We start from the raw sequence: 25,351 nt of genomic DNA on the forward strand, positions 1-25,351 counted from the left end.
ATTTTTCTTTTATAATTGTATTTTTTTTTGTTTTTGCAAGTAATTTCGTTGTAATTTTTTTTGGGTAAGTGTAGTTAGACTTTTCAACTCTTTCATCTATTAATTTCACTATTTTCCAAAAACACCTTCCATGTCTGCGGCTTTAGTTTGTTCTTCGACCCTTGGACCATTCTACTTCCCATTTCTCATCTAAATTATTTCATTTATATTTTCTTTTCTTTTACTCTTCTCACATGTCATATTTCTCTTCTTTTTTGGTTTCACACCATATATCTCAGCTTTCTTTGCTCTTTTTTTTTTGTTAAGCATCTACCTTTGTATGAATTTCATATTCTCATTCATTTATAATTTCTTCTTTATTTATCTTTTGTTTTTGTCTTTTTAGGTTCGATAGGATTTTCAAAATGGGAGATCTTGCATAGTATTTGGGGCAGCTGTGGCGGTGAATGCATGAACTAACAAAAGAGTTTTTGTTAGGCTATGAGAGTGAAGATTAATGCTCGCATGAAGCTTTAATAAATTGGTCCAAAAAGCTTTGATTTTATGATGGGTAATTTGTTTTCGTTGTTTAACTAAAGTTTAATTTTGATTCTTATGCTGTATTATGCTAAATTTTATTGTTTTGCTCTGTACAAGATTTATTTTAAAATTGCATAGTTGAATGTTTCGATATTTATTTATTGTTATGGACATTAATTTCTTTGTTAGGAGGCATCTATATGGAATTTTTGGAGGTTTGGCAGAAAGTACATAGTTTATATAGTACACCGTTCAATACTTTGCTGATCGTCCCCTTTCATTTGCGCCTCCTTCATGTTTGTTTTCATTGCCATCCTGCCTTTTCATCTTTTAGCAATTGTTTTTAGGTTTTTAATGCATTATTATTAGTGGCTTTTGAAACAATATGGCATCTGTCTTTTGTTTTGTTTCAAGACATTCTCTCTTCAACATTAATCAGACTAACTTCAATCTACTTGCACGGTTTCTATTCCCATACGCCTGCATACATTTTTATTTTCTTTATCTACCTTTCATCTTCACATGCTCTCTATCTTTTTTTTTTTCATTAGACTTTTTACTCTTTTCTCCTAACCATTTTTAATTTTCTGGTTTCTTTTAGGTCGGAGCAATTGATTTCTTTTTTTCAAACATATAATTTGTGTTCAACTTTCTACTCCTAGGTGTTCTTTCTCCGTGTAGTCCAACGCCAGTTTTTTTCAACATGCATTATGTTTCAAAGATCCATGCTCTCATCTAAAGCTTTCCTTTTTTCATTATTTAATTATTTTTCTATAAACTCTCTTGAAGTACTTTCAGTGATTTCAACATTTTAAGGCCACTTTGTCGAGCTGTCCATCTCTCAGCTTTCCTCTGATCTCTTTGCTCAATTAATCTTGCATCATGTTTTTCCTTATGCTCAATTAATCTTACATCATGTTTTTCCTTATTTAAATGTTGTGCCTTTTCTCCCAGTCTATTTGATTTGTTGACCTTTTCTCATATGTCATGTTGATGTAACTATTTTGTTTGTTTATTTTTTAGGTTATGGTTTTTGTTTGGTTTCTCTGTAGGAAGAAAGCAACTCCATAGAGGGAGATAAGTATAAAGAATGGATATCTAGAAGAAAACGGCATTGTTTCCTATTTTGATCTTAAGTGTGTTGTTACCACCTGTGCTTGACCAGCATAATACTACTAATTTTCTTTTAGGTTTTTATTGTCATGATGAATTTTATAGGTTATGCTGATTTTATTCTACAACCTAACTGTTGTATGGCCAAATATAATCCAAAAATTTGAATTTTTTAAAAATGTATGTTAGAACTTTTTCTGAAAGTTGTGTGTTATTTTTTTGACCAAATAATTTTGTTCAAAACGAATTCTTTTATATTTAATTTTCCTAAAAACAAATTCTTCCCGTGTGGCACACGGGTATACACACTAGTATAAACATATCGCAAATGGGCTAATTTATAGAGGACTAAATTTGTCATTTTTTTAGTATGGTGCAAAAATCACAACATTGAAAAAGTTAGGGTGTCAAAAGCACACTTAAGCTAAAATTGAATTGTACTATAAAAAGCATCAAACTAATAGAAGTGCCTATCTTAATTTGGTGAATTTCTTTTTTTGAAAGAATCTTAATTTGGTGAATATAAAATGTAATTTTTTTAAGAAAGAATATACTCCTAAAAAAAATGCCATTAATTTGATGGTTACATTGGTTGCAAATACAAAACATTAATTAATTGACAATGGAGGGAATATTCAAATAACAAACCACATAGTATTTCATAGGGTGTTGAATACAATCCACATATTTTCCAAGGCAACGTAGGCCTCAGCACCTATAAATTTACGGTGAAAATTAACAGATGTAGCATTTTTCTTCAAAGGATGCATTACGATGTCCCCGAAGGGGCACATCTGATAAAGAAGCAAAAAACCATTAAATGTGGGGGGAAACAAGGAGAAGCCACAGTTTTATTGCATCAAGGAACGAAAGCAAACTACAAAACACACATTACACAAATTATAAATGAGCAGAAAACAAACACAAATTATTACGGATTTAAACGTTCATTTTTGTTGTTGTTCATGATCTTAGCTTGATTAATTCTTTAGAGGTATAATGCTACCAAGAGCTTTCCAATAGTCAACGATTCGTGCCACACCACCGATAAGGTTGTCTTTTGCTACGCCTGGGTTAACACCGACACGTATATAGTGGTCTCCTTTGAAAATGTAAACTTCATTTGTCTTGTGAGAAGAAAAAGCTGCGTCAAATGACCCATTTTCAAATATTGTGCCATGGAAAGATGAAAAACCTTTAATGCTCTTGATACTCTGAACAAGACGGTTGGTTCCATAGTCTACACGAGCATATTGGTCTCCTTTGAATAAGTAGGCTTCTTTGCCCTTAGTTGACCTATATGCCGCGTCTATTCCGCTTTCAAACACCGTTCCTTTGAAAAAAGGAAACATATCAGCAATTTTTTTAGGACCGGAGATTATTTTGTCGTTGCCAGAGTATGGAGCATAGTCTATGAGAGCACAAAAGTTTTCATGAAAGATGAATGCCTGGTTGTCATCAGTGTCAAATGCACAATCAATTGCATAGCTTTGAAATATTGTAGCAGCGAGTGATTTAAACCCATCCCTAACAAGAGATGGCCCATGCAAAATCTTATCGTTGGTGGTTCCAGGAGCATAATCCAATAGCACGTACTTATCATTTATGAAAATGTAAGCTTCATTGTGCCTGGATGAACGAAATGCAGCCCTTATGTAACCAGATTTTGTCATCTTTATTAGGTATAGTAAAATTATTAGTATGGAGGAGGAATGATTTGTTTTTCAATTTAAACAAAGGTTATTTTGTGAGCAAATAAAGGAAAACAAAGAAGGGTATTTATAGATACACGATGATAAAATAAAATCCATACTTTCTTCATCCACCCTTACAAGTGTGATTTTAATATTATAATATATGGTATTCCAAATGTATTTGCATTTATTAATCCCTCCTTCCACAATCGTCGTGCATGGCATGTGATAAAAGTTAGGGTCAAGATGCTCATGCACGTACCTTTGCATATACCTTTTGTCATCTTATTACTGTTTGGTCCGATTTTTTTTACAGCGTAAAAGCTACTTTAAAAACAAAGCTAAGTGCTTGTTTCATTTCACGTTCTGCACTCTTAAAAGCACGTTTGTATTGTTTTTTTTTTTTTTTGTTTTTGAAAGAAGCACGTATGTATTGTTGAAACGTGATTTAATGAAATTTGAATATGATTGGATCTGAGTTGAAACATATATATTTTGTTATTAATTTTATAACTTAGAATATAAAATACATTTTTAAATATAGTGCCGAGCTTTTCTATAACAAACTGATTTGACTCAAAACCTTTAGAAATAAATTTCTATCACTTTTCTTTCTAATGTTATATCTCCCTGATCCTTAACGGGTATGGGAGTGGAAAATGTTTGTCAGATATGAATTTGTCCTTTAGCACAACACTAGTGAAAGGATCAGGAGAGACTGCTTGAACGTTAACCTGAACTTATAACAGCCTGGAACCTATAGGAAGCTATAACTAAGCGCTAAGTTCTTGGTATGACTTGTCATATGGCACATAGGAGCCGATAGCTTAATTCCGTAATGCTGAAAGGTCGGGCACCTAAACCTAGCAATTGTTGTGTGTTAAGTATCGTGATCAAGCCCATACATGTGTGTCGTTACACCCTTAACACGATGCATGAGGTAACACTACCTAAGACCAATTGGTTCTCCACGAAGCTGGTTATATTGAGATATTGCTCTATGAATCGCAGGACTGTGAGAAGCTAAAAATGGCTGCAGCTCTAGGAGGCATATGCGCTCTATAGGGATATAGCTTTGTGAAGCTCAGTTAGCTAAAGAGGTTTATAAACGGCTACAGTGTTGAGAGTCACATAGGTTGTACCCATCTATATCTATGTACACTGCAGTAATGTTTTATCAAAACAAAACCTTGTTTAAACCACACTTTCCATCTTGAGATTTTATGAATCCTTTACCTGCTTTCCTAAACTTAACCATTTATTTTTATGCTTATGACAAATGTTTTATTTTATTTTCTTGCAAACAAGTTTTTTGCTAAAAAGCTTCGCGAAGCTATAGCTTCACAGTCCATGTGGGATCGATATCTTTTTATACTATAACTTGGGCAGTCATACTTCCACCTTAAAATACTCAGTGTTTTAGGAGACACCACACACGACCTAGGACTTATTCGAAGGATTTCTTCTGATGATCTGTATGTTGTGCTAGAATTGCGACATCCGACACACATGGCCATGGACAAGCAAATTCGATGCCGGAATTGATCTGTAGATAAAAAATACAACCGCTGAAAGTGTACTGCCAAAAATGTTTAAAGCTGTGAAAATAACGTGAATAAATCTTTGCAATGCCCGTGAGCATTAAGACCCTTGCGCTTATTCGAATTTTTTAAACCCTCTGAGCAGAATAGCAGGCTGGTAAGCTGAGATGAATGGCAGCACCGTTGTGACCGACGACCAAGTAAGCTATAGGCGGCGGTTTGAAGTCAAAAACCCACTTAAACGTATATGTATGTACCGATGGAAATTGAAAATTCAATCGACTTTGTGTACATTAATTATTATGTTTAAGATGTATTTCAAAACATAAGTTTGTATATGCATTGTCTAATCTGAGTGAAATACCAACCAACGAAGATATTTATCAATGAGACTAAATGATTCTGAATCGATTAGTCGCGTGGATGTGAATATTTGAAAACTTACTTTGAGTAAACAGTCTATTTATGTTCATCATATTGTTCAAAGATATTCATACAAGATCTAATTTGTATCTTGCATTTTCATAAATCATACAAAACTCAAATATCTTACATTATATTTGCAATTTGTTTAGATTTAGACAGATAAATGCAAGATAAATTAAAATCCAGCCCCGTGAAAAAATCTACCATTACTTAAACAACACATTCATTGTAAAGTCGGCAATATAATTATTAGTTAAATCCAACTCTCTCAACATATAATGGTAAAGAACGACCAAGGGAATTAACAAAGTCTTCTCTTGCATCTTGCAGTCTAAAAATGTGCGATTGAGCATTTTCTTTGTCCCATGTGAGATGTATTTATATTATTTATGAAACTTGTTTAGATTTAGACAAATGATGCAAGAGAAAGCAGTCTCCTTAAACAACACATCGTTAAGTCAACAATATAATTATTAGTTTAATCCAACTTTCTCAATGTATAGTTAAAAATGATCTGACTCTCGTACTGCAATCATGAAGCATTTTGATATAATTGTTAGAGATCTCATACAGATTGTTTAAAATCTAACTTCTGTATCCCACGTGAGATTTACCTAATTATATTCGCAACTTGTTTAGATTTTTAAGGTAGATGCAAGAGAAATTAAGATCCAGAACCGTGAGTGCACATACCCAAGGACAGATATGGTCTCCTTAAACATCACATTTATATTTATTTTTTAACATGGTATTGAAAGGAATGATTAATCCAAATGCTACAATTCCACCGTCCATTTGTAGGATGTGTGGAGTAGTCTACCAGTTCCGGACCGGCCAGAAGGTCAACCAAACTATGACGCGTGGACTGAATGTCCATGAGACTATGGCGCGTCGTCTGAAGGAACACGCCAATATCAGTGAACACCACCTCACTGGAGCACACCTCTTTGCATCAGACGCCATACAAGTGTCCTTAACCGCCTCTTAATCATGTGCCGCTTCTCACGGAAGCAGTTATTCTCACACTCACCTATATAATGGTGACTTAGCTTCACTCTCAAGGTATGATTCACTTTTCTCACACTTATTACAAACACTTTCACACTAATACTAACTTGAGCGTTGTAGTGCTAACGTGTCAGCAGGAACCTTTCGTTCTACCGCGAAGACTCATTGTCACCGTACTGGAGCACTTTCCGCCACTGTTGCCTACATCAATCTCTTACCGCACAGATCATTTGGCGCTAGAAGGAGAGGATCGTTCGCTAACCGCGATGGTCTAACGATCCTCCGCCGTTACTGTTTTCAGTTACACGTGCCTCCACCGCAACTGTAACATCCCAGACTGCTTTAAGCACTTTCCGCCACTGTTGCCTACATCGATCTCTTACCGCACATATCATTTGGCGCTAGAAGAAGAGGATCGTTCGCTAACCGCGATGGTCTAACGATCCTCCGCCGTTACTGTTTTCAGTTACACGTGCCTCCACCGCAACTGTAACATCCCAGACTGCTTTAAGCATTGCCGACTGATCCTACAAACCAACACGAGTCTTTTCAGCGTGTTTTGTCCTCACTCGCACGCTTACCGGGAAACTTCCTAGTAGGTCACCCATCCAAAGACTACTCCAAGTCAAGCACGATGAACTGTGGAGTTCTTATGGAATGGGCTACCAAAAAGAAGATGCATCTTGTTGATATAGGTAGTACCGAGCTTTTCTATAACAAACTGATTTAACTCAAAACCTTATATAACAAACTGATTTAACTTAAAATACATTTTCTATAACAAACAGTTTCTATAACAAACTGATAAAAATTTATTTCTAAAAGTTTTGAGTTAAAATCATTTTGTTATAGAAAAGTTCGGCACTATATTTAAAAATGCATTTTATATTCTAAGTTATAAAATTAATAACAAAATATATATTTTTCAACTCAGATCCAAACATATTCAAATTTCATGAAATCACGTTCCAACAATACAAACATGCTTCTTTCAAAAAAACAAAAAACAATACAAACGTGCTTTTAAGAGTGCAGAACGTGAAACCAAACAAGCACTAAAACTAAGAGCTTTTAAAATAAAGTTAAAGTTGTTTGGTAATTTCTATTTTATTTTAAAGCTTTTTTTCAGTTAAAAATTTGTTTTAAAAAAATATGGTTCTAAACCTGTCATCATTAGGAAGTGGTTTGGTGATTTCGTTTTTGAAAAAACTTTAATAAATCCCTAATTTTTTTCTTCACAAATACAAATCTCTAATTTAAAAAATGTTTGATAATATATTTTATAAAAATTATGATAATATTGAAAATCCTTATAAATAAATAGAATATTTTAATAATATATTAAACAAATATTAACAAAACCTCTGCTTTTCAATTGTATAAATAAAAAGTAATTATTTAGAGAAATAACTAACTTTTGTAAATTTACAATATTAAAAAAATGATATATTTGTACAAAGTAATAATTATATAATAATATGTTGAATTTAATTATTTAAACATTGGTAGATATACATCATGAATATATATTTTTATTTTTTAACAAAGTCATGAAATTATATATACATGCACACATATTATATGATTAGTTATTAAAATGAATAATTTTTTTTTTTTTTGACAAATAATTGAAATCACAATCATGAATATATTTGTATTGTGATTTCAATTATTTGTCAAAAAAAAAAAAATTATTCATTTTAATAACTAATCATATAATATGTGTGCATGTATATATAATTTCATGACTTTGTTAAAAAATAAAAATATATATTCATGATGTATATCTACCAATGTTTAAATAATTAAATTCAACATATTATTATATAATTATTACTTTGTACAAATATATCATTTTTTTAATATTGTAAATTTACAAAAGTTAGTTATTTCTCTAAATAATTGCTTTTTATTTATACAATTGAAAAGCAGAGGTTTTGTTAATATTTGTTTAATATATTATTAAAATATTCTATTTATTTATAAGGATTTTCAATATTATCATAATTTTTATAAAATATATTATCAAACATTTTTTAAATTAGAGATTTGTATTTGTGAAGAAAAAAATTAGGGATTTATTAAAGTTTTTTCAAAAACGAAATCACCAAACCACTTCCTAATGATGACAGGTTTAGAACCATATTTTTTTAAAACAAATTTTTAACTGAAAAAAAGCTTTAAAATAAAATAGAAATTACCAAACAACTTTAACTTTATTTTAAAAGCTCTTAGTTTTAGTGCTTGTTTGGTTTCACGTTCTGCACTCTTAAAAGCACGTTTGTATTGTTTTTTGTTTTTTCGAAAGAAGCATGTTTGTATTGTTGGAACGTGATTTCATGAAATTTGAATATGTTTGGATCTGAGTTGAAAAATATATATTTTGTTATTAATTTTATAACTTAGAATATAAAATGCATTTTTAAATATAGTGCCGAACTTTTCTATAACAAAATGATTTTAACTCAAAACTTTTAGAAATAAATTTTTATCAGTTTGTTATAGAAACTGTTTGTTATAGAAAATGTATTTTAAGTTAAATCAGTTTGTTATATAAGGTTTTGAGTTAAATCAGTTTGTTATAGAAAAGCTCGGTACTACCTATATCAACAAGATGCATCTTCTTTTTGGTAGCCCATTCCATAAGAACTCCACAGTTCATCGTGCTTGACTTGGAGTAGTCTTTGGATGGGTGACCTACTAGGAAGTTTCCCGGTAAGCGTGCGAGTGAGGACAAAACACGCTGAAAAGACTCGTGTTGGTTTGTAGGATCAGTCGGCAATGCTTAAAGCAGTCTGGGATGTTACAGTTGCGGTGGAGGCACGTGTAACTGAAAACAGTAACGGCGGAGGATCGTTAGACCATCGCGGTTAGCGAACGATCCTCTTCTTCTAGCGCCAAATGATATGTGCGGTAAGAGATCGATGTAGGCAACAGTGGCGGAAAGTGCTTAAAGCAGTCTGGGATGTTACAGTTGCGGTGGAGGCACGTGTAACTGAAAACAGTAACGGCGGAGGATCGTTAGACCATCGCGGTTAGCGAACGATCCTCTCCTTCTAGCGCCAAATGATCTGTGCGGTAAGAGATTGATGTAGGCAACAGTGGCGGAAAGTGCTCCAGTACGGTGACAATGAGTCTTCGCGGTAGAACGAAAGGTTCCTGCTGACACGTTAGCACTACAACGCTCAAGTTAGTATTAGTGTGAAAGTGTTTGTAATAAGTGTGAGAAAAGTGAATCATACCTTGAGAGTGAAGCTAAGTCACCATTATATAGGTGAGTGTGAGAATAACTGCTTCCGTGAGAAGCGGCACATGATTAAGAGGCGGTTAAGGACACTTGTATGGCGTCTGATGCAAAGAGGTGTGCTCCAGTGAGGTGGTGTTCACTGATATTGGCGTGTTCCTTCAGACGACGCGCCATAGTCTCATGGACATTCAGTCCACGCGTCATAGTTTGGTTGACCTTCTGGCCGGTCCGGAACAGGTAGACTACTCCACACATCCTACAAATGGACGGTGGAATTGTAGCATTTGGATTAATCATTCCTTTCAATACCATGTTAAAAAATAAATATAAATGTGATGTTTAAGGAGACCATATCTGTCCTTGGGTATGTGCACTCACGGTTCTGGATCTTAATTTCTCTTGCATCTACCTTAAAAATCTAAACAAGTTGCGAATATAATTAGGTAAATCTCACGTGGGATACAGAAGTTAGATTTTAAACAATCTGTATGAGATCTCTAACAATTATATCAAAATGCTTCATGATTGCAGTACGAGAGTCAGATCATTTTTAACTATACATTGAGAAAGTTGGATTAAACTAATAATTATATTGTTGACTTAACGATGTGTTGTTTAAGGAGACTGCTTTCTCTTGCATCATTTGTCTAAATCTAAACAAGTTTCATAAATAATATAAATACATCTCACATGGGACAAAGAAAATGCTCAATCGCACATTTTTAGACTGCAAGATGCAAGAGAAGACTTTGTTAATTCCCTTGGTCGTTCTTTACCATTATATGTTGAGAGAGTTGGATTTAACTAATAATTATATTGCCGACTTAACAACGAATGTGTTGTTTAAGTAATGGTAGATTTTTTCACGGGGCTGGATTTTAATTTATCTTGCATTTATCTGTCTAAATCTAAACAAATTGCAAATATAATGTAAGATATTTGAGTTTTGTATGATTTATGAAAATGCAAGATATAAATTAGATCTTGTATGAATATCTTTGAACAATATGATGAACATAAATAGACTGTTTACTCAAAGTAAGTTTTCAAATATTCACATCCACGACTAATCGATTCAGAATCATTTAGTCTCATTGATAAATATCTTCGTTGGTTGGTATTTCACTCAGATTAGACAATGCATATACAAACTTATGTTTTGAAATACATCTTAAACATAATAATTAATGTACACAAAGTCGATTGAATTTTCAATTTCCATCGGTACATACATACGTTTAAGTGGGTTTTTGACTTCAAACCGCCGCCTATAGCTTACTTGGTCGTCGGTCACAACGGTGCTGCCATTCATCTCAGCTTACCAGCCTGCTATTCTGCTCAGAGGGTTTAAAAAATTCGAAAAAGCGCAATGGTCTTAATGCTCACGGGCATTGCAAAGATTTATTCACGTTATTTTCACAACTTTAAACATTTTTGGCAGTACACTTTCAGCGGTTGTATTTTTCATCTACAGATCTATTCCGGCATCGCATTTGCCTGTCCATGGCCATGTGTGTCGGATGTCTCAATTCAAGCACAACATACAGATCATCAGTTGAAATCCTTCGAATAAGTCCTAGGTCGTGTGTGGTGTCTCCTAAAACACTGAGTATTTTAAGGTGGAAATTAGTATGACTGTCCAAGTTATAGTATAAAAAGATATCGATCCCACATGGACTGTGAAGCTATAGCTTCGCGTAGCTTTTCAGCAAAAAACTTGTTTGCAAGAAAATAAAATAAAACATTTGTCATAAGCATAAAAATAAATGGTTAAGTTTGGGAAGCAGGTAAAGGATTCAGAAAATCTCAAGATGGAAAGTGTGGTTTAAACAAGGTTTAGTTTTGATAAAACATTACTGCAATGTACATAGACATAGATGGGTACAGCCTATGTGACTCTCAACACTGTAGCCGTTTATTAACCTCTTTAGCTAACTGAGCTTCACAGAGCTATATCCCTATAGAGCGCATATGCCTCCTAGAGCTACAGCCGTTTTTAGCTTCTCACAGTCCTGCGATTCATAGAGCAATATCTCAATATAACCAGCTTCGTGGAGAACCAATTGGTCTTAGGTAGTGTTACCTCATGCATCATGTTAAGGGTGTAACAACACACATGTATGGGCTTGATCACGATACTTAACACACAACAATTGCTAGGTTTAGGTGCCCGACCTTTCAGCATTACGGAATTAAGCTATCGGGTCCTATGTGCCATATGACAAGTCATACCAAGAACTTAGCGCTTAGTTATAGCTTCCTATAGGTTCCAGGCTGTTATAAGTTCAGGTTAACGTTCAAGCAGTCTCTCCTGATCCTTTCACTAGTGTTGTGCTAAAGGACAAATTCATATCTAACAAACATTTTCCACTCCCATACCCGTTAAGGATCAGGGAGATATAACATTAGAAAGAAAAGTGATAGAAATTTATTTCTAAAGGTTTTGAGTCAAATCAGTTTGTTATAGAAAAGCTCGGCACTATATTTAAAAATTTATTTTATATTCTAAGTTATAAAATTAATAACAAAATATATATTTTTCAACTCAGATCCAATCATATTCAAATTTCATTAAATCACGTTTCAACAATACATACGTGCTTCTTTCAAAAAAAAAAAAAAAACAATACAAACGTGCTTTTAAGAGTGCAGAACGTGAAACGAAACAAGCACTTAGCTTTGTTTTTAAAGTAGCTTTTACGCTGTAAAAAAAATCGGACCAAACAGTAATAAGATGACAAAAGGTATATGCAAAGGTAAGTGCATGAGCATCTTGACCCTAACTTTTATCACATGCCATGCACGACGATTGTGGAAGGATGGATTAATAAATGCAAATACATTTGGAATACCATATATTATAATATTAAAATCACACTTGTAAGGGTGGATGAAGAAAGTATGGATTTTATTTTATCATCGTGTATCTATAAATACCCTTCTTTGTTTTCCTTTATTTGCTCACAAAATAACCTTTGTTTAAATTGAAAAACAAATCATTCCTCCTCCATACTAATAATTTTACTATACCTAATAAAGATGACAAAATCTGGTTACATAAGGGCTGCATTTCGTTCATCCAGGCACAATGAAGCTTACATTTTCATAAATGATAAGTACGTGCTATTGGATTATGCTCCTGGAACCACCAACGATAAGATTTTGCATGGGCCATCTCTTGTTAGGGATGGGTTTAAATCACTCGCTGCTACAATATTTCAAAGCTATGCAATTGATTGTGCATTTGACACTGATGACAACCAGGCATTCATCTTTCATGAAAACTTTTGTGCTCTCATAGACTATGCTCCATACTCTGGCAACGACAAAATAATCTCCGGTCCTAAAAAAATTGTTGATATGTTTCCTTTTTTCAAAGGAACGGTGTTTGAAAGCGGAATAGACGCGGCATATAGGTCAACTAAGGGCAAAGAAGCCTACTTATTCAAAGGAGACCAATATGCTCGTATAGACTATGGAACCAACCGTCTTGTTCAGAGTATCAAGAGCATTAAAGGTTTTTCATCTTTCCATGGCACAATATTTGAAAATGGGTCATTTGACGCAGCTTTTTCTTCTCACAAGACAAATGAAGTTTACATTTTCAAAGGAGACCACTATATACGTGTCGGTGTTAACCCAGGCGTAGCAAAAGACAACCTTATCGGTGGTGTGGCACGAATCGTTGACTATTGGAAAGCTCTTGGTAGCATTATACCTCTAAAGAATTAATCAAGCTAAGATCATGAACAACAACAAAAATGAACGTTTAAATCCGTAATAATTTGTGTTTGTTTTCTGCTCATTTATAATTTGTGTAATGTGTGTTTTGTAGTTTGCTTTCGTTCCTTGATGCAATAAAACTGTGGCTTCTCCTTGTTTCCCCCCACATTTAATGGTTTTTTGCTTCTTTATCAGATGTGCCCCTTCGGGGACATCGTAATGCATCCTTTGAAGAAAAATGCTACATCTGTTAATTTTCACCGTAAATTTATAGGTGCTGAGGCCTACGTTGCCTTGGAAAATATGTGGATTGTATTCAACACCCTATGAAATACTATGTGGTTTGTTATTTGAATATTCCCTCCATTGTCAATTAATTAATGTTTTGTATTTGCAACCAATGTAACCATCAAATTAATGGCATTTTTTTTAGGAGTATATTCTTTCTTAAAAAAATTACATTTTATATTCACCAAATTAAGATTCTTTCAAAAAAAGAAATTCACCAAATTAAGATAGGCACTTCTATTAGTTTGATGCTTTTTATAGTACAATTCAATTTTAGCTTAAGTGTGCTTTTGACACCCTAACTTTTTCAATGTTGTGATTTTTGCACCATACTAAAAAAATGACAAATTTAGTCCTCTATAAATTAGCCCATTTGCGATATGTTTATACTAGTGTGTATACCCGTGTGCCACACGGGAAGAATTTGTTTTTAGGAAAATTAAATATAAAAGAATTCGTTTTGAACAAAATTATTTGGTCAAAAAAATAACACACAACTTTCAGAAAAAGTTCTAACATACATTTTTAAAAAATTCAAATTTTTGGATTATATTTGGCCATACAACAGTTAGGTTGTAGAATAAAATCAGCATAACCTATAAAATTCATCATGACAATAAAAACCTAAAAGAAAATTAGTAGTATTATGCTGGTCAAGCACAGGTGGTAACAACACACTTAAGATCAAAATAGGAAACAATGCCGTTTTCTTCTAGATATCCATTCTTTATACTTATCTCCCTCTATGGAGTTGCTTTCTTCCTACAGAGAAACCAAACAAAAACCATAACCTAAAAAATAAACAAACAAAATAGTTACATCAACATGACATATGAGAAAAGGTCAACAAATCAAATAGACTGGGAGAAAAGGCACAACATTTAAATAAGGAAAAACATGATGTAAGATTAATTGAGCATAAGGAAAAACATGATGCAAGATTAATTGAGCAAAGAGATCAGAGGAAAGCTGAGAGATGGACAGCTCGACAAAGTGGCCTTAAAATGTTGAAATCACTGAAAGTACTTCAAGAGAGTTTATAGAAAAATAATTAAATAATGAAAAAAGGAAAGCTTTAGATGAGAGCATGGATCTTTGAAACATAATGCATGTTGAAAAAAACTGGCGTTGGACTACACGGAGAAAGAACACCTAGGAGTAGAAAGTTGAACACAAATTATATGTTTGAAAAAAAGAAATCAATTGCTCCGACCTAAAAGAAACCAGAAAATTAAAAATGGTTAGGAGAAAAGAGTAAAAAGTCTAATGAAAAAAAAAAAGATAGAGAGCATGTGAAGATGAAAGGTAGATAAAGAAAATAAAAATGTATGCAGGCGTATGGGAATAGAAACCGTGCAAGTAGATTGAAGTTAGTCTGATTAATGTTGAAGAGAGAATGTCTTGAAACAAAACAAAAGACAGATGCCATATTGTTTCAAAAGCCACTAATAATAATGCATTAAAAACCTAAAAACAATTGCTAAAAGATGAAAAGGCAGGATGGCAATGAAAACAAACATGAAGGAGGCGCAAATGAAAGGGGACGATCAGCAAAGTATTGAACGGTGTACTATATAAACTATGTACTTTCTGCCAAACCTCCAAAAATTCCATATAGATGCCTCCTAACAAAGAAATTAATGTCCATAACAATAAATAAATATCGAAACATTCAACTATGCAATTTTAAAATAAATCTTGTACAGAGCAAAACAATAAAATTTAGCATAATACAGCATAAGAATCAAAATTAAACTTTAGTTAAACAACGAAAACAAATTACCCATCATAAAATCAAAGCTTTTTGGACCAATTTATTAAAGCTTCATGCGAGCATTAATCTTCACTCTCATAGCCTAACAAAAACTCTTTTGTTAGTTCATGCATTCACCGCCACAGCTGCCCCAAATACTATGCAAGATCTCCCATTTTGAAAATCCTATCGAACCTAAAAAGACAAAAACAAAAGATAAATAAAGAAGAAATTATAAATGAATGAGAATATGAAATTCATACAAAGGTAGATGCTTAACAAAAAAAAAAGAGCAAAGAAAGCTGAGATATATGGTGTGAAACCAAAAAAGAAGAGAAATATGACATGTGAGAAGAGTAAAAGAAAAGAAAATATAAATGAAATAATTTAGATGAGAAATGGGAAGTAGAATGGTCCAAGGGTCGAAGAACAAACTAAAGCCGCAGACATGGAAGGTGTTTTTGGAAAATAGTGAAATTAATAGATGAAAGAGTTGAAAAGTCTAACTACACTTACCCAAAAAAAATTACAACGAAATTACTTGCAAAAACAAAAAAAAATACAATTATAAAAGAAAAATAATAATAGTTTCCTTATTAAGCAATAATTAAGAAAGAGTATTAAAGAAGATGACAAATGGCAAACTTGCCAAAATACTAACCTTACTTTATTATTATCTATAGATATATGACATGTCCGGTGTAACACCCAATTTGAAAGAGTCTAGAGTATTCAAATGTGCGCTAAAACTGATATTGGATACATTAATTATACAATACAGAAAACGACAACAATGTCGAGAGTTTAGATACAACGATATCCCGAGTCATATGTTACATTATATCACACCAAAGTTTGCCACACAAGTCTAGCTACAATAATACATAACTAAACATCTCTTAATATAACATATCCTTCAACTATATCAACACCGAGTTGATTCCACTCAAAACGGTCAATCCAAAGCTTTTTCATTACCTTTTCCTCGAGTAACTTGTGAACCTGAACAAATTAAGGAGAGGAGTGAGACATAATGTCTCAGTGAGTTCTTTCTAGCCCTTGGCTAGTGATAACCTCGGGAAACCTACGGTTACCACGTGTCTAAAATACAACCTGATGGTTGATTATACGTGTGTGGTCATGTTCGTCTAGACGGTTGTGCCAACTTGACCCGTCATAGTTTCTTCATATCTTGTTATAGGCTTTGCTAACATCATACGTGCCATGGCGGTCAAGGGATCCTAGAACCGCTTTGCTAAGATACGTTATTCGCATCGAAGCCTAAGCTTGTAACAATCATGGCACGAACCTATACCGGACGAATAGCGTAATCTAAGATCGTCTTCGGCATAATATTCTTTCCTTGTTCAATTCCAATACTTATTCATGTCTAATATCATAATCATAATCATGCATAGTTAATTCCATAATCATATGTTAGCGTTGATCAAACAAACAATAACTTGATTCATTTTACGGAGATCCCCGGGTGGAGTACCCGGAGAACAATCCGAACATGACCGATGAAACCTAATTAGGGCACATCGGACTCCCTCAGTGTCGTGCGGGTCCCTTGCGGCTTGAACCATTCCCCTTGGAGATCTTCTCGTATCCCCCTGGCGTGGATAAAAAGAAACACGAACACCTACATCTTGCTATAATCTTGTTCTTATACATTCATGAAGGGTTAATTCTTAACAAAACATCACATCATAACTATGTTCTATTCTCGACAACTATGTCGAGGCTCTATGTTTCCTCCCATGTCTATTTCATCTCTAACCCATCATGATTCGAGTAAAATTCTCACATGCCATTCTTGATAAATTATGTTAAGTTTGCCATGATCTTTGATTCAAGAATCGTTTGATGTTATGTGCATTGCCTAGATGTAGTTTTAGGGTTATAAAGTTATAAAACGATGAAAGAAAGACCTCGGAACACACCACCAACCCTACACTAAGCCAACAAGCCAAAAAGTATGTTGGCCAAAATAGAGGGTTTTGCTATTAGAGACCTTGAGGCGTGATTTTTTTGGAAAATTTTGCTATTAGCGAAATTATTTCGCTAATAGCGAGTTTCTTCGAGTCTATGGTGCTGATTTTGCAATTTTGACCCAAAACTCGTCAAATTCGACCCTGCAATGCACTATGAAAGAAACATATATTGACATTATTAAACATATTTCATGGAAAAGTTAACAAATAATCATCAAGAATGAGTTTAGGGTACCAAAAACAAAACTAGCAAAATTTGGCACAAAGCATGACTTCTTCACTAAGAAATCTCAAATCAAGGGAAAGTTAACTATCTAGGAACCCACCTTGTACCAAAATAAGTGATATTCTAATGTTTCTATGCTCAAACCAGAACCCTAAGATGAGAAGATCAAAAGTAGAAAGCTTGCATCATTTCTCTTAGTTGTTTTCTGTAACACCCCGTTTTCCCAACATAAAAATTACATAATAAATCAGAGTATTTTTCAATCATAAACAGAATGCTATACTTCTTAAAATCGTAAAATAGAGTAGATAACAATTTATCCTTCAAAATTATTCAACTTAATCTTTAAAACTACGCAGTGGAGTTAGTTCAACATCATAAAGTCTTTGGCGCGCAGGCCTCATCATAAAAATCTAATAAAGTCTTTGTTCATCATTTATTTCATGAAAATTCAAAAGCAATACGTAAGGAACATAAAACAGCAGCATAATTCCTATCCCGTTACGTATCAGAGCATCTAAAGACACAAGAGTCCACTCATGACCACGCCTATTCTTGATTACCTGTAAGTTACCAATACGAAGGGCAACATTTTCAAGCAGAAGGGGTGAGATTTCACATTCATTAATAGCAAGTAACAATTCATACAGAATAATCAACAACATATATTTAACATTAATTTCATCACTTAACTTCATTTAATAAGGATAGAGCAACCAACAACATCTTAAACATCAACAATATATATATATATAGCATTTTATAACATCAACTAATATTATCCATTAAGGTCAGAACAACAACAACATCATCAAGAACAGCAACAACATCTTGAGCAATCATCATTCATTTCATGTTATGACGACTCTACAATGCAACAACAACTCCTAACTTAAACAACAACATCTTAGACAACTTCAATATGCATGTGGTACCTTCATGGCATTAAGCCCCCATCTCTAAGGTCATATTTGGACCTGTCGGGCATTAAGCCCCCATCTCTAAGGTCATAAAGAACCTGTCAGGCATTAAGCCCCCATCTCTGACTATGCAACGACCTAACTCTAATGCACCAACTTCATTTTTTTAATGTTAAATTCATTAACAAATATTCACAAGAATTCATCATATCAAACAACACTTACTGGAACAACAATTAAATCAACAACATCTTTCATTTATACAGTCAAAATTGCAAGAATTTGCGAAACAACAGGTCTATACTGCACTAGCTCGCGAGGCGAGCTACACTACTCGCAATGGCGAGCTCATCAGGGGAACTCGCGAGGCGCACAACATTGCTCGCAGTGGCGAGCTAGAGGGTTACTCGCAGTGGCGAGGAAAATCACTCGCAGTGGCGAGCAGGAAGTTTGCTCGCAATGGCGGGTTAAGACGCTTGCGAGGCGAGCGATGACGGAACAGTCTGTCACAGGCCTCTGTTCTCACATCTCAGTCATCCAATTTCACTACCCAAGCCCCTAATTCATCAGGAATCAACATCTAAACATTTTCTATGACTAATTAACATCCTTTTACATCATATTACACAAAGTTCACTTAAAATCTTCCATTTTTAATGATTCTATACCTAATTCCCAAATCCTTAAACCTACAACAATTGACCACTTTCTATGAATCAAAACTTGTTAATAATGAGAGTTAGTCTCACCCTTACCTTAGATTATTTTTCTGAAATCCAACAGCCACGTTCTTCGTTCTTAGGGTTATCTCTGACTTCTCCTCTTTTCTCCTCTTTTCCCAATTGTACGCATTCTAATTTTTCTTTCTTTCTAACTGATTTTAAACCCTTTCTCTAATTGCTCTTCTCCCTAAAAACTACTCTCTTCCCTAGTAAATATTTATTTCTAATAATAATACTCCTCCCCCACATAATAATGATATTAATACTTATAATATCATTTTATTAACATATATCCCATCAAATACATATATAATAAATCATATAATATTCTACTAAAATGCAATAAATCAATTAATTAATAGATAATAAAAAGTGGGCGTTACAACTCTCCCCCACTTAGAATATTTACGTCCTCGTAAATGTACCTTGTGCAAACAACTCTGGGTAAGATTCCCGCATCCAATTCCCACGTCAAACTTTCACCAGCTGCTCCTTCCCAAACGACCTTTACCAGGGGTATTTCCTTGCCCGTAAGCCTCTTCACTTCACGATCTTCTATCCTTACTGGTAAGGTCTCGACCGTAAGGTTGTCTCTCACTTGCACATCATCTCTTGGAATCACATGGGATGGATCTGTCACGTACTTCCGAAGTTGCGACACATGAAACACATCATGCAAGTTCGAAAGATGTGGTGGCAAACCCACTCTATAAGCAACTGTTCCAATCCTTTCTGAAATCTGATACGGACCAATAAACCTCGGAGTCAACTTCTTTGACTTCAATTGACGTCCAACACCTGTCACAGGAGTGACTTTCAAAAACACATGGTCTCCTTCTTGAAACTCAAGATCCTTCCTGCGCTTATCATGGTAGCTCTTTTGTCTATCTTGCGACTCTTTCATCTTTTCTCTAATTAATTTCACCTTCTCAGTAGTTTGTTGGACAATTTCTGGTCCCAACACCACACTCTCATCGGATTCAAACCAACATAACGGAGTTCTACATCTCCGACCATACAAGGCTTCGAAAGGTGCCATCCCAATACTAGAATGGTAACTGTTGTTGTACATGAACTCTACCAGCGGCAGATAACTATCCCAAGTTCCACCTTTCAAGTACACAAACTCTCAATAAATCTTCGAACGACTGAATTGTCCTTTCTGACTGTCCATCTGTCTGCGGATGGTACGCTGAACTCAACTTCAAATTACTACCCAAAGCCTCATGCAAACTCTTCCAGAACCTAGACGTAAACCTCGGATCTCTGTCCTACACAATGCTCGAAGGGACACCGTGTAGCTTCACAACATCTCTAATGTAAATCTCTGCTAACTGGGACACAGGAAAAGTAATATTAATCGGAATGAAGTGAGTTGACTTCGTCAATCTGTCAACAATCACCCAAATTGCATCATGTCCTCTTGGAGTATTCGGCAAACTTGTCACAAAGTCCATGGATATACTATCCCACTTCCACTCTGGGATATCTAGCGGTGTCAACAACCCAGCAGGTCTCTGATGCTCAACCTTCGACTTCAGACAAGTCAAACATGCATACACAAATTGTGCCACGTCGCGCTTCAAGCTAGACCACCAAAAGATTTTCTTCAAATCCTGATACATTTTCGTAGCTCCCGGATGAATACTCAAACTACTTCTATGACCTTCTTCAAGGATCATCTTCTTCATCTCATCATTATCAGGAATACAAATTCTTCCTCGAAACCTCAACACACCTAGATCATCAACCTTAAAGTCACTGTCTTTAGCAGGATCGTTTGCAAGCATTAAGTCTACCAACTTCACATCTAATTTCTGAGCCTCTCTAATACTATTTAGAAATTCACTGTCGATTTTCAACATCCCCAATTTCACACTCCGAGGCGACACTTTACAAACCAAACTCAAGTCTCTGAACTGTTCAAGCAATTCCATCTCTCTAACCATCAATGCCGACAAGTGTAAAGTCTTCCTACTCAAAGCATCTGCAACAACATTAGCCTTTCCCAGATGATAATTCAACCCAAAATCATAGTCTTTTAGTAACTCAAGCCATCTCCTCTGCCTCATGTTCAACTCCTTCTGATCAAACAAATATTTTAGACTTTTATGATCACTAAACACCTCGAATCTAGAACCATATAGGTAATGCCTCCGAATCTTAAGTACAAAAACAACTGCAGCCAACTCAAGATCATGAGTAGGATAGTTTCGTTCATGAATTCTCAGTTGTTTTGATGCATAACCAACCACTTTACCATCTTGCATAAGCACACCACCTAAGCCAAACTTGGACGCATCACCATACACCACAAAAGGTTCATCGGACTTCGGCAAAATCAAAATTGGGGTCGTCGTCAACCGCTTCTTCAATTCATTAAAACTGTTCTCACACTGAACATCCCACACAAAGGTTTTACCTTTACAAGTCAATTGCGTTAATGGAAGTGTCAACTTAGAAAATCCTTCTATAAATCTTCTGTAATAACCTGCCAATCCCAAAAAGCTTCTAATCTCTGTGACCGACTTAGGAGTCTCTCATTGTGATACCGCATCAACTTTAGACAGATCAACTGCAATACCACTACCAGAAATAACATGGCCAAGAAAACTCAATTTCTTCAACCAGAATTTGTTGGAACAAAATGTGTTTAACAATGAACCTTAATGAGTTTTGATGATAACAAGGTATTAAAAATTGTAAATTGGACTAGCTAATATTTGTTCAAGTGTACAGGACCACAGTTAAATTTTTACATCATTAATTGGTACTGAAGAACAAATAAAGAGCAAAAGAAATCAACAAATTGAAGCTTAGACGCTCCTGAAGGCAATATGCTCTTGAAGAAAGAAAAGCGCTCCTGAAGTCAAGTGCTTCTGAAGACTAGTGCTCCTGAAAACTAGAGGTCTTGAAATGCCACATCATCATTAGAAGCAACATCATCAGAAGCTGCCTTATCAGAAGCCATTTCACCAGAAGCTGAAGATCAACTGGATTTGCGAAATTCAAGGATTCAAGAGTTGTTTCATGGATCAAAATTCATCAAAGGACAGCAGAAGACTAGTGGAACTTTGCAACGGTCATTTCAAAGTTGTTTGAAGGGATTTGCTTGTAAAAGAAACGAAAGAATTGACATTGTACTGTGTACGAACTGTACAACCACCTTCTCCACTACTCTGTTTTGTGTCCACGCTACAAGACAAGAAAACAGCTCCAGAATACGGCTTCGCCTGCAAAGATGTTCCTTTGGATTAGGAATGGATTTCAAATTGGTTCTTCATAGGACAACAACCAAATCAGGCAAAAGATCATTGGTGAAAGATCAAGCTTCAACAACGACTCTTTTGATGTGCTCGCAATTCCACAACGTCTCTTTCACACCTCTATATAAAGGAGTGAAGACTTAGAGATTTGGTAATGCTGAACGAAAGACTCTCAACATTTTTACAGTGCCAAACCTCTGCTGAAATTGTTTTGCATTCAGTTAGAATTTCTGTTTCTCAAAGTTCTAGTCTTAGAAATTCTTAAGTCTTAGAGTCTATATCTGATTGTATTGTGAGCACCTCTGATTGTATATCATGTGTTCAACCTCAAACATTATTCTTTGTAATCTTGTTTGTTTAGAAGTCTCTTGTAGTTGTGCTTGAGCATAGAAGTCTCTTGATTGTGTTCTTGAGCATAGGAAGACTCTTGCGAAGTGTGCTTGAGCAAAGGAAGTCTCTTGCTGTGTGCTTGAGCAATTGTAATCAGATATTACATTCTAGTGAAATCTCCTTGGAAGTGCAAGGGGGACTGGACTACTTCCGGATTGTGGAAGGAACCAGTATAATTGCTTTGTGTCTTTCTTCTTCTCTCTCTCTATTTTATTCTGTTGCGTTCAGATTCTGTTTATCATCTCAGAAGCTGTCTCACTTAGCTTCTGATCAGTGTGTTCAGCTTTTAGGAGAAACGAAAATTTTTTCAAAACACAATTCAACCCCCCTTCTTGTGTTTTTCTCACCTTCAATTGGTATCTAGAGCCTTGGTTCTGTTGATAACACCTAACAGTGTAATAGTCCAAGATCTGAGAAAAACATGTCTGGTGAATCTCTTATTCCTACTGGTCAAACTAGCTATAATAATGTCGCACATGATTATAGTGTTAGTAAGAAATCCAGTGTTGGAAAGATTCCAAAGTTCAACGGAGACCCTGAAGAATTCTCTTGGTGGAAAACCAACTTTTATAGTTATGTCATGAGTTTAGACGAAGAACTCTGGGACATATTAGAAGAAGGTGTTAGTGATGACTTGGTTCTTGATGAAGAAGGAGTTGCTGTTGATAGAAAGAAATATACTCCTGCTCAGAAGAAGATCTACAAGAAGCATTATATCATCAGATGAGCACTTGTCACTGCTATTCCTAAAGCACAGTACATGAAGATGAGTGACAAGTCAACTGCTAAAGCAATGTTTTCTTCTCTCTGTGCTAACTATGAAGGGAGCAAGAAAGTCAGAGAAGCAAAGGGTCTTATGCTTGTACATCAGTATGAGTTGTTCAAGATGAAGGATGATGAAACTACTGAGGAAATGTACTCAAGGTTTCAAACCTTAGTCTCTGGACTACAAATCCTGAAGAAGAGTTATGTTGCTTCTGATCATGTGAGCAAGGTACTCAGAAGTCTGCCTGCTAGATGGAGACCAAAGGTGACTGCCATTGAGGAAGCTAAAGATTTAAACACTTTAAGTGTCGAAGATCTTGTTAGTTCTCTCAAAGTTCATGAGTTAAGTCTTAATGAACATGAGTCTGCTAAGAAGAGTAAATCAATAGCCCTTCCATCCAAAGGCAAGTCATCAAAAGCTCTCAAAGTGGTTGAATCTGAAGAAGAAGAACCATCATGTTCAGATTCTGAACCAGATGCTGCTGAGATGGCTATGTTCTCCAACAGACTTCAGTATCTGGCTAGGAAGAATAGGAAGTTTCTGACCAAAAGGAGTAACTCCAGAAGCTCAAGGAAAGAAGATCAGAAGGGATGCTTCAACTGTAATAAGCCTGGACATTTCATTGCTGATTGCACTGATCTTCAGAAGGAAAAGTCAAAGGACAAGTCAATAAAGTCAACATTCAAACCAAGTAAATTCAAGAAGCAGATTAAGCAGAGTTTAATGGCAACCTGGGATGATTTAGGAAGTGAATCTGGATCTAATAAAAAGGAAGCTGATGAAGATGCAAAGATAGCTGTTGGGTTGGTAGCAACAACAACTTCAGAAGCTGGATCAGATTCAGACTCAGAAGATGAAAACGAGGTATATTCCAAAATTCTCAGAAATGAACTTGTTGAGTCACTTAAAGAACTTCTTACACATTTTGAAGTAAGAACCAATGAGTTGAAGGATTTAAAAGAAAAATATGTTGATTTAATGAAACAACAAAAATTAACTCTATTGGATCTGAAAGCTTCTGAAGAAGGACTTAGGGGCTTTGACTTCATTTGTAAAACATATGAAGACAAGCTCAGGTTCTTATGTCAGAAGCTACAAGAAAAGTGTAATGAAAAACCTTTTAGCAACCATGAAATTGCTCTTGAGGATTTTATCATGTCTGGCATTGACAGAAGCAGAGTAGCTTCAATGATCTACAACATTTACAGAAACAATGGCAAAGGGATTGGCTTTTCAGGAGGGAACCCTAATGAAATCAGTCTCAAAGCATGTTGTGAATGCATCAAGGAACCTGCTACAGTGATTGGACTGTTATCAGTGATTGAACCTGCTACAGTTGATGAAGCACTTTCAGATGATGGATGGATACTAGCTATGCAAGAAGAGCTCAATCAATTTCAAAGTAGTGATGCGTGGGATCCGGTACCCAAACCTCAACAGAAGAACATTATTGGAACAAAATGGGTATTCAGAAACAAGTTGAATGGACAAGGTGAAGTAGTCAGAAACAAAGCAAGACTTGTTGCACAAGGATACAATCAACAAGAAGGCATTGATTATACTGAAACATTTGCTATAGTTGCAAGATTGGAAGCAATCAGGTTACTTCTATCCTATGCAGTAAATCATGGCATAAAATTATATCAAATGGATGTAAAGAGTGCATTTCTCAATGGAGTGATATAAGAAGAAGTGTTGGTCAAACAACCCCCTGGTTTTGAGGATCTTAAGCATCCTGACCATGTTTTCAAA

General features: G+C 35.0%; 3 protein-coding genes across 3 annotated transcripts; 1 reads left to right on the forward strand and 2 right to left on the reverse strand.

Annotated features, from left to right (window-relative positions):
• Positions 1–2,266: 2,266 nt before the first annotated feature.
• LOC146906433 (albumin-2-like) lies at positions 2,267–3,451 on the reverse strand. The gene has a single exon (XM_085727712.1). It carries the CDS (start codon positions 3,303–3,305, stop codon positions 2,613–2,615), a length of 693 nt encoding a protein of 230 aa, XP_085583838.1. The 5' UTR covers positions 3,306–3,451; the 3' UTR covers positions 2,267–2,612.
• An 8,960-nt stretch (positions 3,452–12,411) lies between these two features.
• LOC146906434 (albumin-2-like) lies at positions 12,412–13,626 on the forward strand. Its single transcript, XM_085727655.1, has one exon. It carries the CDS (start codon positions 12,588–12,590, stop codon positions 13,278–13,280), a length of 693 nt encoding a protein of 230 aa, XP_085583781.1. The 5' UTR covers positions 12,412–12,587; the 3' UTR covers positions 13,281–13,626.
• Positions 13,627–19,556: 5,930 nt separating this feature from the next.
• Positions 19,557–21,249, reverse strand: LOC146906435 (uncharacterized). Its single transcript, XM_085728823.1, has 3 exons — positions 20,916–21,249; positions 19,880–20,287; positions 19,557–19,810 (listed from the first exon to the last, which is right to left on the reverse strand). Exons 1-3 carry the CDS (start codon positions 21,247–21,249, stop codon positions 19,557–19,559), a joined length of 996 nt encoding a protein of 331 aa, XP_085584949.1.
• Between the last annotated feature and the right edge of the window lie 4,102 nt (positions 21,250–25,351).

Source organism: Medicago sativa, chromosome 7 (assembly GCF_051527215.1).
Source record: "Medicago sativa cultivar Bolivia chromosome 7, Bolivia_mono, whole genome shotgun sequence".
Lineage (NCBI taxonomy): Eukaryota > Viridiplantae > Streptophyta > Magnoliopsida > Fabales > Fabaceae > Medicago > Medicago sativa.